Source organism: Myotis yumanensis, unplaced genomic scaffold, assembly GCF_028538775.1.
Source record: "Myotis yumanensis isolate MYYU_CA2020_CCGP unplaced genomic scaffold, mMyoYum1.0.hap1 SCAF_12, whole genome shotgun sequence".
Lineage (NCBI taxonomy): Eukaryota > Metazoa > Chordata > Mammalia > Chiroptera > Vespertilionidae > Myotis > Myotis yumanensis.
The window spans coordinates 15030953-15045631 of NW_027223763.1; the positions used below are offsets into that span (position 1 = coordinate 15030953).

The window sequence follows — 14679 nt, forward strand, 5'->3', positions numbered from 1 at the left end:
GAGAATTTGCCTCAGAAAAGGTGCGCGGAGAAGCGCGCGGCCAGCCTCGCAAGTTCCAGGCCAGACGACCAGCATCGGAAGTGCGGGGACTCGGCGACAGCTCCCGGTCGTCCTCGGGCGTCCAGCCGTCAACGAGTATCCGAGCCCCTGCGTGAGGTGTCCGCAGCTCAGCCTCAGGGACAGGTGACCGGCTCGCCCGCGGCATCGCAGGAAACCGGGTCCTCCTCAGGCGCCGCGCACCCAACCTCCCGCGCAAGGACTCCCCACGCTTTCCCGCGCCTGAAGCTACGGCGGAACTGGCGGCGGGAAGCCCCACCCCCACCACAGCAGGGGAGGGGCGTGGTCGCGGCAGGCCCCGCCCACGCCGCGCGCTCTGCCCCAAGGCAACCGGCACAACACAACAAGATGGCCGCCGCGCCGCTAGGCACCTGAAGGGAGTGACGGGCGCGCCTCCGCCCGGCCTCCTCCCGCTGGCCCGCTCGGCTTGGCTTCTCCGCGCTAAGTGCCAGGTCTGGTCGCAGGAGTTCCCGGGGATCCAGACGGATCGGTGGGGGCCGGCGGCAAAGGCGGGAAGGCCTGGACCAGCTCGGGATGGATTCGGGGCGGGGGCGGGGGCGTGTGCTTGGGAATTGGGATTGGATGTGAAGGAGGGGAGGGCGTGGGGAGGAGGATGAAGGCGGGAGGTTTGGTTGAGGAGGGAGGGAGGGAGGTCAGGAGTGGGAGTGCGGGATGGTTGGGGATCGGGGCGCGGTGTGCGGCGCCGGCGCCGAGAGGAGCAGGGGGCCGGGTGGCCGGGATAACGGATGGTTTGGGCGTCCTGACGAGTGTCATGGTAACAGGCGAACTACAGTACATGGAAAAGATGCGAAGTGGGATATTGGGAAGAAATGTGAAGAGGAGGGTTAAAAGAGGAGTGATTTTTGAAGTAAAAACTTGGTTCAAGTCTTGATGCTGTCACCTCATGTTTCCCTTAACCAGCTCTGTCTGTGACTTTGGGCGCCTTCCTTAATTTTCCTGAACATATGTTTTTTCTTTTGTAAAATAATTTCTAATGACTTTTGAGTGTACAGTACATCAGATTCGGTTCTAAATTGTTTGCATGTATCAGCTCATTTAGAACTTAAAATAATTTGTATGAGGTTACCATCCCCATTTTAAAAATGATGAAGCCAAGGATCAGAGAGGTTAAGTAATTGCCCCGATTTCACACAGTATGGAATTTGAATTTAGGCCGTTTGGTTCCAGAATCCATTCTTGATTCTTAATGATACACTGCTTCTCGTACATGAGGTTAGTCATTCTGATCTTATGCAATATCTGCAAGGATTTAAATTCGGTACTGTCTTTAGAGTCCTTAGAACAGTCCTTTCTTCATTCATTCAACAAATACTTATTGTGCACCAAACAGTAGACAGAGAGTTCCTGCTGTCTCATAGCTTAAACTCTAGAAGGAGAAACAAGCAATAATATAGTAGTTTCACAATAATAATTTAATTCTTATTGTAAGGTGTTATAAAGGAGGCCACACCCTAGGTGTAGCCGGTTTGGCTCGGTGGGCAGAGCATTGGCCTGAGGACTAAAGGCTCCTGGTTCCATTCCTTCAGTCAGGGGCACGTCCCTCAGTTGCAGGCTCAGTCCCCAGCATGCCGGAGGCAACCAATCGATACGGCTCTCTCACATCAATGTTCCTCTCTGTCTCTCACCCTCCCTTCCACTCTCTCTAAAAAATTCAATGGAAAAATATCCTCGGGTGAGGATTAAAAAGAAAAAGAAAGGAGACCACTTTGTGCAGAGACCATGAATAACAGGAGGATAAAATCCTGCTGTGCATCCTGAGTGTAGAAACCCTGTCTTCTCAGCTCTGTATCATTAGAACCTACCACAGTTCATGGAGCAAAAAGTTGCTCAATAAAAGTGGATGACTGAATAAATAAATAAGGTGTGGGAAGCTTGGGTCTTAGAGTACCTGAGTAGAATGGAGAGAGATGTGAGAGGTTAATTCAGGATGTTAATAGGCTAGAGAAGGACGCAGAAGTCAGGGTGTTAAGAGGGAAAAGCTAGCAGCTAGGTAATTATGTTGGGATGAAGAGGAATAGGTGGGTGTTTGAGTGTTTTCTTTGAGTAGAGAAATAATTAGAGAATTGGAATGGATTAGTGTGTCAGAATATTTGCTGGGATGAGCATTTTGGGAAATCAGGGTATATATGAGCAGTTTGGGAAATCAAAATGGATATAAAAGTGCTGAGGCAGAGTGTTGAAAAGAGCTATAGAGAAATAATGGAGGAGAATAATACAATGTTAGAGAATTGGGACAGAATTCATGGGAAAATTCAGCAATCAGAATGGGATGAAGGATGGGAGGCAGAGACCATGTATAACAGGAAGATAAAATCCTGCTGTGCATCTTGACAATTGCCTTTGGAAAGAAGAGGAGCTGGATTAGAGACTTTGGAGAGGAATAGCAATGAGGACAAGAGAAAGTTAAAGAGTAAGCATATTTAAATGGGTCCAAAGGTATGGAATAAAGTAGAATTGTAAGGAAAGTATTGAGATGTGATTAAAGGGCTAAGGGATGTAGTGGAGAGGGATATAGAGGTCAAGAAATGGGCATGGGTATCTGCATATTGGAGTGAACTGGGAAGAGATGGAAGGCTTGGAGATTATTGAGGTCTGCCTCATTTAGAGAAGATCAGAGAAGATGGAAAATTAGGAATATTAGGAAAGGCTGGATAGAGGTGGAGGTGTGCTCTCTACCAAGCTGTGAAGGATGGGATTGTTAGATCAGGGCAAGTATCTGAGTCTTAGAGTGACATGATGAGTAGTGTTTTGTTGCCTTGCCATATGATTCTGATTATCATATCATTCCAGTGGCTTTCTCTTGCTCTGCAGACTATCTTGAGTTCCTTCAATATGTGTTTCCAGTTCTGAATTTTTGTTTGGTTTTATTTTCTTTTTGTCCTGCCTCTTCACACACTCTAGCCCTACCTCTCAGCTCTGTCTTCTCGGTTCTATTGCTTGGTCTTTGTTTATGTTATTGCAAACTACATCTTAGGGCCAAGCAACCTTCCCATCTCTCCCTTAAAATTGTAGTTCAAGATTTACTATCTCCAGGTGGTAGCCTCTGAAATAATGCTAGCCATTGTCAAACACAGTAAATCCCCAGTTCAGTGAGTTGGCTATTCTATGAGATTGTAATATATATGTGTTGTTTCAATGTCCAGGCTCTGCGGGAGCTATGGAACTCGGGGAGGGGATCTGGGAATGCACTGTGATGTTGGAACCATCTCTTAATCTTTCATATTACAATTCATAAAAGGAAGGAGCTGATTTAGATTTCTGGAATCCGTTCTAATTTTATTTTAATCTCTGTAAGTGAGTAAGGCAGAGTTTTCTATCAGGAGAGGTAACAGAGGACTTCATGATAGTCTAGTAAGGCCCAAAGAGTTTTTGGTCACTAGGATGTTATGTAAGGAATTCAGGATGGTTCAGTATTTTAAGAATTAAGAGAAAAGAATAAGATGCAGGATACAAAATAATTGCACTGCATAAAAATAAGATGTGCTTATTTTAACCAAGAAACTAAAAACATATAAAGTGTACTTTTTAGCATGTAGCATACATGATTATTTTAATTTTATAAATTTCTATCATACTATGGGATAGAGAAAGATATATAGAAATGAGAACTAAGCCTTGTCTCCCCACTCTTATTTTTTTAAATCTGTTACTCTTATTTTTTGAATCTGTTACTCTTATGAAAACTACATTTAATTTAAGAAAAAATAAAATTTTACCTTTAAACCATATGCTTCTTAGATCTTCTCAAGTTTGAGTATATTATTTTTATTTAGAAAGCTAATGCCAGTACAGCTTAGCACTGAATTATTAATATTACTGAGCCTTTTCTGTGGCAGAATGGTGTGATAGCCTATATCAGTGGTCGGCAAACTGCGGCTCTTGAGCCACATGCGGCCCTTTGGCCCCTTGAGTGTGGCTCTTCCACAAAATACCATGTGTGGGTGCACACGTACAGTGCGATTGAAACTTCGTGGCCCATGCGCAGAAGTAGGTATTTTGAGGAAGAGCCACACTCAAGGGGCCAAAGAGCCGCATGTGGCTCGTGAGCCGCAGTTTGCCGACCACTGTCCTATATAATAAAAGCCTAATGTGCTTAGTGTTGGGTCAACTGGTCGACTATTCAACCAATCAAAGCATAATATGCTAATGATATGCTAAGGCTGCTCAACCGCTGGTTATGATGTGCACTGACCACCAGGGGACAGACCCTCCAACGGGTAGATTAGCTTGCTGCTGGGGTCTGGCCGATTGGGACTGGGCAAGATGGGGCCGGACATGCCCTGGAGCCCTCCTGTGGTCCCTCTCTCGCCCTGATCGTGCACTGGTGGGGTTCCTTGGCCTGGCCTGCACCCTCTTGCAATCCGGGACCCCTCAAGGGAGGTTGAAAAGCTGGTTTCGGCCCAATATCGCAGGTCAGGCCGAGGGACCCCACTGGTGTATGAATTTGTGCATTGGGCCTCTAGTAAGACATAAGAAGTATTTACCACACTTGTGAAATCAGGACCAAAAACCTTGTGACTATGTCATAAATAGCAGTTATGTGAATTGGGGGAAGCTTTTCTGACTTATCTGGAGGTTTAACATGAAAAAAATGAAAGAGAAAGTAAAGACACATAGAAGTTTGCAGTTTAAAGTGACTGGACTACTGGAACAAGGCAGTTGGCCATATTTTACCATATAACTGTGAAATAATCATTCTTAAAAAATAAAGATAGCAGATTTTGCTTCCTTCAAACTAGATCATGAGTTCAGTGATGCTATGGTATTAAATTTTCTGGCTTATTCCCATGGGCATTATTCACTATTTAGGGAACACTGGAGGAGGAACAGGAATGAAGGAGAAATGGGGAAATGATAAATTCAATTTGGACATGTTGAATTTATGCCAGTGAGGTGTCAAGTAGGCAGTTAGGATTAGAAGTCTGGAACTCAGAGAAAAGTTAGATTGAAGATATAAATATCAGTAGACAGGTGGCATCGGGAGCCATGGGTGTTGTATCAGCGGTTCTTAACCTGTGGGTCATGACCATCGGAAAACACATATAGCATATCAGACATTTACATTATGATTCATAACAGTAGCAAAATTACAGTTATGAAGTAGCAATGAAGATAATTTTATGGTTGGGGGTCACCACCACATGAAGAACTGTATTAAAGGGTCGCGGCATCAGGAAGGTTGAGAACCACTGTTTAGATTGTTTAAAATGTGATTAGAGAGAGACGAGAAGCGACTTGAGGACTCTGACATTTAAAGATTGAATAGAGGAATGTAAGCCAGCAAAGGAGGCTAAGGAGTGGCCAGGGAGGCAGGATGATACCTGGAGAGAGTAGTATCCCAGAAGCCAGAGGAAGAAACTGTTTTAGAAAGGAGAGTGTGCTCATCAGTATTAAGTACTGCTGGTTGCCAAATATTTTCAGCCTCCTACATTCTAGGACGGCGGTGGTCCTCAGACCACTGGTGGTCCATGAGGTTTGTAAGGTTGGCGACTGCTGCTCTAGCATACCTTGCAGGTAGAAGGGGCTTTGTGACTAGTTCTGGCCAATAAATTGAAAACAGAAATGAAAAGTAAATCTTCTGGCTGGAGCATGTGTCAATACAAGACCCTATGGAGGTCTCCTTTCCTTCTGGCAAGGTGATCGGCAATGTTTGAAATACTGTCTGCTCTTGTCAGCGTAGTGTGGATCCTAGCATCTGTAGCTTCTGAGTTTATAACTTTGTAGTTTTGAAAATTCTAGAAATATATTAATTTGTTTTGATAGCTCTAAAATACTAACCTTGTTAAATATACTGAAAACTCTTACAGGTTTTGGTGGACACTTGGCTGCTTGCAATGAGGAAAGGTTCTCAACAAAAATTTCCCAAGTCAAAGATGCCATCATCATCTCTTATGCCCAATATGAGATCTAGGTCACTTTCACCTTTAGGCGGATCCAAGACTCCACCTTTTCATTCTGGAGGACAGTGGTGTGAGCAAGTTGGGATTGCAGATGAAAACACTATACAATTGAACTACCACGACCATAGAGGTACCACATTCTAATCTAAGAATTTGACCACATACTCTTAAATAAAGATGGAAAATAATGAACTTAACCATTTTGGGTCCAAATGTAACATATATCCTGGTACTAACTTAACCTATTGTTTTTATTGACAGACATTGTACAAGGACAGTGGAGGGTGGAGCCTCCTGGGTGAGGTTGAAGATGTCTGAAAGGTTTCAGAGAAGGGAGTTTCAGAAAGAGAAAACTTTATTTCCTATGGTGGGAGAGTGCCTTAAAGCTCATCTGCCAAATTTATCACTGCAGAATGGAGTGCCTTAATTCCATAGAAACATGTTACCTGCCCGTGGGTTATCCACAAGCTGCTTATTGGCAAGCTGCTTATTTGTGAATGGACTAATTTCCATGTGAGGGCATATATATGTTCCACCAAGGTTTTTATTTTTTTCTTAAAAGCATTCTGTTGGTTTTGGAAAAAATAGATTTTTTTCTAAGAATCTATTTAATTGATTAAATGTGAAAGAAAACTATAATTTATTTGCTAAGTCACTAAATCAGAACCATCAAACTCTCTTGACCTGAATATGTGATCAGTTTTTATTAATAAACATTATCAGCATTGAGTTTAGACTATACCCTTACTGTCAGTTGGTATACTATTATTTCTAATTTGATATTTTAGAATATTAGTCATTTTCTTTCCTAGAACAGCCAAATTACAGAAAAAGACTATGATTATTTATGAGTTAATATTACATTTCTTTGCTAAATAATCATAGAGAGTCTTTGGCACACAACGTGGATCTGAACCCAGGATTAATTTTTTTCTGACTCGTAAAGAAAGAACCAAGAGGCAATTTTCTTTTTATGGTTGTTTTGTAAACTGTAACATGGTTTACATAAACTCTGATGGCAATATCCAGAAAGGTATTAGGGCAGGATGTGTTATCCATCATGTTAGTACTTTATCTGTATAAAATGATATGATCTTATTTATTTAAAAGAGCAACAAATTTGAGTTTCTCACTATTAAAAAAAAAATAGGAAAAGAGGATTTTTTAGAATTTAAGCGTTTTTTTGCCCTGATCGGTGTAGCTCAGTTGGTTGGAGCATTATCCTCTGCACCAAAAGGTCAAAGGTTCGATTCCTGGTCATGGCACATAACCTAGGTTGTGGGTTTGACCCTGGCTCTGGTTAGGTGGGTACAGGATTCAACCGATCCATGTTTCTCTCTCTCCCTTCTCCTCTAAAAATTATGAATGCGTCTTTGGATGAGGATTTAAAAAAAGAAAGAAGAATGTAGTGTTTTTGAACTTTAAATTGGAACAAACAATAAATAGTGCCAGTATTTTTTAATTACTAAAAACGCCAGTGCTGCATATGATTAAAAGTTGAAGTTTTGGATTCATCTGCCAGGATTCAAGTCCTGGATTTGCATATTGCTAGTTGCAAGACTTTGAACAAATTATAATTTTTTAAATAAATGTGAATGGTAATTTCTATCTCAGAGATTTGTTGTACAAACTACATTTTTAAAATGTAAAGCATTTAGAACAAAGCTTGGTACACAGCTAATACAGAGTGGGAGCAAAAGTACATCTATAGTTGTGAGTATTTGAAACAGAGTTTATTCTTGTATTATTATTACTGTAAATCTATTTTTGTTCCATACTGTATAGAGTATAATTTATTGTCATTATTATGAAATGCTATATAAAGTAAAATATTGTTAAAGTATTGCAATTAGAACTCGCCAGCTGTTTTTACATTTGCATGGCTTAAAAATTTTTTTTGTTATTTAACATCAAAATAATTTGTTTTTCAGAATATTCATGTCTTCCTCAGCTGATAATGATCTGTATCTGTAATTTCAGAAGCTGGTTCACATGCAGGCGTCCGATATATTACAGAGGCTCTTATAAAAAAACTTACTAAACAGGACAATTTGGCTTTGGTAAAATCTCTGAACCTTTCACTTTCTAAAGATGGTGGCAAGAAATTTAGGGTGAGTTTCCAACATTTTTGAACATAGGCATTATTTTTTATGTTTCTGTGCTTTAAAACTGAAAAAAAAAAAAGAGATTATATTAGATTTACAGTACCATCTCATCCTAATGTCACCTAATTTGTAGCAGACCTTTTATTGTTTCCCGTGAAATTTCTACATCAGAAGTATATGACATCTTTAAATTCATAAGTACCTATTATCTTACACATTATTGACTCTAGAGAAGGAGTTGGCATACTACAGTGTGCTAGATCAGGCTTGCTACTCACTTTTGTTAATAAAACTTTATTGGAACACAACCACACTCATATTGTCTGTGGTTGTCTTTACACTACAATGGCAGAGGTAAGCAGTTGTCACAGAGACTATGTGCCCACAAAGCCAAAAATATTTACTGTCTGGCTTCTTGCAGAAGAAGATTGCTGATCTCTTATTCATATAAACTATACAACATGAACACATTATAATAGACAACTTAATTTTTAAATTAAGAAATATAAACTTAGATGCCTACAACATTAGTCACAAAAATTAATCCCAGAAGGTTGAAGATCTTAATGAAAACAAAACAAAAGTCAACAAAAATGCTATGAAAGTACTAGAGAAGAATGTAGGTGAATAAATTTCAAAATCTTAGCGTGGGAAGGCTCTTCTAAGCAAATACCAACCCTAATACCATAAAGAAAAATATTGACAGATTTAGGTTACATAAAGATTAAAAAATTGTGTTTAATGAAAGATATTGTATAAAAAGTTAAAAGAAAAACAACAAACTGGCAGGTAGTGTTTTCAGCATATGTAACAATACCCACATACTATAAAGACTTCTACAATTCAGTAAGAGATAACTCAATGAAAAATGTTCAAAGGATATGACCAGGCATTCACAAAAGTATTATAAATGGCTAATATTAACATGAAGATGTGTTCAAATTTATTAATATCAAAGAAATGTGAAATAAAATTCATCAATTGAGTGTATACTTACTGAGTTTGTACTCACCAACCCAGCAGTTCTCTTTGATATCTACTCTATTTGATACTATTTGCCCATGTATCTAAAAGTGTCTATATAGTTATGTGTATTAAACATTATTTAAAATAGACAAATTGGAAATAACCAAATGTCTGTCAATAGGGGATTGTTACTAGTAAATAAATTATGGTGCAATAATAGACAATGGAATACTATTAAATTTCTTTAAAAATAAGTTAGAGCTCTGTGCAGTAATGTTGGAGTATGTCCACAGCATATTTAATGAAAGAAAAAAATTCTAAAACATTTTATATAGTAAGGTCTCAAAATATTTTTTTTAATTCTTTTTTTCTATATGTGTTATCTTTGAACAGTGGGATTTTTTTTTACAAGGGCCTTGTGACCTGATGAGAGCTTTTATTTGTTTTGTCTGAAATTTTTACTAGAATATATTTATGTCTTACTCGCGTAGTTAAAAAGGAAAAAGAATAAATTCTGTAGTTAAAGGTCGCTAAAATGAAATATCAAATCAGTAAATCTTTACTGTCTGATTATTATGTCAGGCATTATGTTAAGTTGTGGGAGTACATAGAGAAGTGAATAAGCTTAGTTTCTAATCTCTGGGAATTTAGAGTTTAGTGTGAAGAATGCCTAGGATTAAGAGGAGAAATAGTGAAGGAGAACCATAGAGCAGGGGAGAGGCCAAACAGGTGAGAACTGAAGGCAGGAAAGGATGATATGAAATGTCACAGGACAGTCAAATAGGGTGAAAATTTAGAAGTCACTTGGATTTAGCAATTAAAAAGCCCTTCCTTCTACTTCTCAAATCTACCAAGTTCATTTTTTCAGGGCTTTTACATCTTTTTTCTCTGCCTCCATCTGTTCACACACCTAGCTTCTTGTTATTAAAGTCTCAACTCAGTGTATTTCCTCAGTGAGCCTTCTCTCACCACCCAATCACAATTAGCCACCTTCTCCGCAGTCACTCTCGCTTATTTCAGTCAACAAATATTTTAGTACCCATTATGTGCCAACAACAAATACAAAAGAAAAACCCTGTCCTCTTAGTGCCTTGTATTCTGTCACATCATGTTATCTTTATTTTCTTGTTAGGATACTTCACTCTCTGAAAATTTTATTTTTTACTTGTTTATTGGCTTTCTCTGTGAATGAAAATAATAACCTTGTTTTTCTAATTCATCACCATATTTCCAGTACCTGAACAGCTCCTGGCAAATAATATTCATAAATATTTGTGTAAGGGATGAATGATCTTGGAGAGAACTGTTTGAATACCTAGTAAGGGCAGAAGATACATTGCCTTACCAATAGAATAAGAGTGAATGGAAGGCAGAATAAGCAAATGTACATAGTTCTTGTGAGAACATGGTGGCAAATGAGAGATAAGATGATGCTTGATAGGAAAACAAGTTCAGTCTGAGCTGATCTGTATTATATAGAAGAGGTTGAGTATATTGAACATAGGCTTCTGCAGCCAGGCAGTTGTCTAGTTTACTGGTATATCCATTGCCTGGTGCCACATCTGGTATGTAATAAGTATGTAATGAATATCTGTTAAATAGTGACTGCTTTTAAACTTGAGGGCAAGATCCAGGAGAGAGAGAGATTGAAGATGCAAGCGTATGGGGAGAGGAGATGGGTAAGGTTACGCAAGAGCCTAAGTCCCTTGAACTTTCAAGAAAGGAGAGGAGGGAGGGAGAAGCGTGAAAAAGTTAAGATGGAGGAAAAAGTTAAGTTGAGGTGGGGAAATCTTGTTGGATAGTCTTGCACTTCTTAGTATATAGGTAGTGTTTTCCACTTGGAGAGTTTGTGGGCTTGAGGAGAGCTGCTACTCCTGGTCAGGAGAGCCCCTCCAAGGCCTTGTCCAGGACAGCAGTAAGGGTTTATTATTCTCTTATGACTGATCAAAATAGCCTCTGATACATGTATTTATATGTTGTGCTTATGTCAGGGCTTCTGTTGTATAAAATATTTATTCATTTGTTTTCAATTAGTATATCGAAAATTTGGAAAAATGTGTTAAACTTGAAGTACTGAATCTCAGCCATAATCTAATAGAGAAGATTGAAAAGTTGGATAAGCTGTTAAAATTACGTGAACTCAACTTATCATATAACAAGATCTGGTAAGTAGGTACTTCTTTAGGTAGCATTGCAGGGTCATTGTCTTTGTTAAAGAGGTAGATTAATGCTGCCCATATTACTGAAAGAAATCTTTGAAATAGCAGGCACTTTGATCCTTTATTCATTGATAATCTGGCCCTTCACAAATGGTAATTGCCTTCATGTTTTGGCATTACTAAAGTACAGAATAGTGCTCGCTTCGGCATCACATATACTAAAATTGGAACGATACAGAGATTAGCATGGCCGCTGCGCAAGGATGACACGCAAATTCGTGAAGCGTTAAAAAAAACAAAAAAATGTACGGAATAATACCTATAGAGTGTTATCAAAGAAGGAGATAAGTTTTTTGAGTACCAAATTTTATCTTAATTCCATTTTTGACAGGAAGTTTTCCCAGGTAGTCTTTTGATTCATTGCCTATTAAGAAAGTTGACATGAAGCAGTATGTTTTAACTCTCTCATTTTGATGCTAAGGATATTTCAACTCGTTTTCATCCTGTGTGTTTATCCTGATGTTCTTTGCTTATTGATATAAGAAATATACTCCCAATCTTGTTTCCATTTCATAATATGTATTACTGTAAGGTAGAAATATAATAAAGTTGACTGGCTAAAACTGCACATAAAAACTTGTTATATACAAAATGATGCAAATGTTTTTGCATCTGTATACTTTCCCTACATTAGACTTGGTATATATAATGACCAAAAAACTAACAGTGGCAGAAGTTCTAATGTGACAAAAATAAATGGGAAAATAACTGGTTAATGGATCAAATCCTTAATGTAAAGTTTGTATAAAAATAATCTCAATAAAAATAATTTCAATAAAATTAATATGAAAATAAAAAAGCTTGGAAATATTTGCCCAGTATACTTTCCTCTTGACCAAGTAATGAAATTGACAATTAAATTGGAATTAACTTGGGAAAATATTTCATCAGTGATAATTCATCACTATGGTGATAAATGTTTTATTAAATATTTTCACTAAAATATTTATGTTTCTAAATACAGTATTATTCTGGGGAGTCCACAAGCTCAAAACAGCAGGCCTATTCTGCTTGCATAGGTAATCTTTTGGTAATGATTTAAGGTAATAAGGATATCTTCTCTTGTGCAGGGCTGTAACGCATAGCCCTGTGTGCTGTTGAGTTTTCCAGCTTTCCCACTGCTAGTACTCTTTACAGTGGCCGGTAAGAATGCCACAGACAGGCTCTTCTTTTCTGTGGGATCATAAAGTTTGATAGTAAGACAAGTAGGATTCCTGGCAACAGTCATGAAGAGCTTACCAAAACTGTTGTTGTGGTAGATTTATTTTTAGCTGCTTTTTTGGGTTCTCACTTATGAAAAGGATTGATAAATTATAATTATGAAAAGTAATCCCACATAAAACAAAGGCTGTTAATTCTAAAAATACAGTAGAAAGAACTCTATTATGGTACTTACTTAGTTTGACTTTACCCTTTGGTTTCCAGCAAAATTGAAGGCATAGAAAATATGTGTAATCTGCAAAAGCTAAACCTTGCAGGAAATGAAATTGAACATATTCCAGCATGGTTAGGGAGGAAGTTAAAATCTTTGCGAGTCCTCAATCTGAAAGGCAACAAGATATCATCGGTAAGTTATTCAAAGAAGCAAGAATGTTTTTCCATTTTTTGGGCTTGTTGAAAAAATGATTAAAATTTAAGTTTTAAAAAATGGGGTCTCTGAAGGTCAATGGTCTTTTGATGAAACATTTAATTCAGACATAACCCTGGATTCTCAGGTAATTAAATATAAGCAGTTCTGGTTTTACATGGTTCCATGGTAACTGAGAGTTGACCTCTTAACATTTTCACATACTTCATTTTATTTGAGACTGAGAACACTGTTGTTAAGGAGAGAGTGCAGGGATTATTTTTACAAAATACTCTGAGATGGGTACTATAGTTTTATTCCCATTTTAAAGTAAAGTCTCAGAGAAGATAAGTCTCTTACTTAAAGTCACACACCTTGTACCAGGATTCAGGCCACTGAATGCCTGGAACAGATTTCTTTTTTTCAAATGTATGAATTAACCTCGATAATAGTTTTAGGAGGTTAATTACTAGCTTTTTATAATATAGTGATTTTATCATGGTTCACATAATCTGATAATGATGTATATTTTTCTGTTGAGTGTTATTTATGATTTTATTTGATATACAGTTAGATGTTCAATAAACATCACTAAGTAAAAACATTAATATATTTTAATATATTTAAGTCTGTATTAAAATTGGAACAATCTGTTGTAATTTAAAGAACATCAGTCTTAAAATAGAAAATAAAAAATGTGACTTCTAATATGTGTCTAGACTTGCCTTCTATGACTTTGGAGAATTCCTTCATCTCTCAAAAACTCACTGTTTACTTGGAGAAAACAATTTCTACCCTGCCTCCTTTACAGGAGTGTTTATAAGCTCAGATGAAATGATAGATGTGAAAATACTTTAAAATAGTAACTCTAAGGTTGTATTCCTTAAACCTTTGTTAGTGGAAGCCAGCAATAATAAACAACACTTGTTTAATGCTGTGCAGTTAACACTGTCTATGCTTTCTTATTTCATCTTTATAAATATCTGATAAGGTGACAACCCAAGAGCCTCAGAGCCCCAAGCCCCATGCCGTGTTACATAGCATAACCTTGGAACTCTTAGGGCTTATGGGCTGATGAGACAAGAGAGCCATGAATCCAAAGTTTGCCACAAATATTCCTCAAATAGTTGATCCTTAGGTAGTACTAAACATCAGCTGATGTTAACAGGAAAATCTTTCAATAAATACTTACAATTATTTCTAATTTTGTATCACTTTCTTATCCCACTTTATATTTGACACTAGAGGCCCAGTGCATGAAAGTCGTGCACTCGGGAAGGGGGGTCCCTCTTACAGTCCGGGAGCCCTCGGGGGATGTCCGACTAATGACTTAGGTCCATCAGTCGGACATCCTTAGTGCTGCCGCAGAGGCAGGAGAGGCTCCCGCCACTACTGCTGTGCTCACCAGCCGTGAGCCTGGCTTCTGGCTGAGCCGTGCTCCCCCTGTGGGAGCGCACTGACCACCAAAGGGCAGCTCCTGCGTTGAGCGTCTATCTCCTGGTGGTCAGTGCGTGTCATAGTGACTGGTCGTTCCGCCATTTGGTCGATTTGCATATTAGACTTTTATCATACAGGATTACTTCTGTTAGGTATGTTTATGATTTTTAAATTATACCAATAATTTTATATATATCATTTCAGCTTCAAGATGTAAGCAGGTTGAAACCACTTCAAGATTTAACTTCTCTGATCCTAGTTGAAAATCCAGTTGTGACCCTTCCTCATTATCTCCAGTTTACCATTTTTCACCTCCGTTCACTGGAAAGTTTGGAAGGTCAGCCAGTAACCACTCAGAACAGACAGGAAGCTTTTGAGAGATTCAGTTTAGGTAAAGTAACTTTAAA

The 14679-nt window shown here is 38.4% G+C and overlaps 1 protein-coding gene and 1 non-coding gene across 5 annotated transcripts in view; both read left to right on the top strand.

Moving 5' to 3' along the window:
* Positions 1-404: 404 nt before the first annotated feature.
* Positions 405-14679, top strand: part of CNTRL (centriolin) — a 79503-nt gene continuing 65228 nt past the window's right edge. For all 4 annotated transcript variants that reach the window (XM_070430819.1, XM_070430820.1, XM_070430821.1 and 1 more), the window contains exons 1-6: positions 405-509; positions 5886-6108; positions 7959-8089; positions 11084-11214; positions 12694-12835; positions 14477-14663. In XM_070430819.1, coding sequence (XP_070286920.1) covers positions 5913-6108; positions 7959-8089; positions 11084-11214; positions 12694-12835; positions 14477-14663 — 787 coding nt within the window. In that variant the 5' untranslated portion in view covers positions 405-509; positions 5886-5912. The remainder of the gene's footprint in view (positions 510-5885; positions 6109-7958; positions 8090-11083; positions 11215-12693; positions 12836-14476; positions 14664-14679) is intronic.
* Positions 11403-11506, top strand: LOC139021392 (U6 spliceosomal RNA). The gene has a single exon (XR_011473496.1). It is a non-coding gene; the product is annotated as a U6 spliceosomal RNA (small nuclear RNA).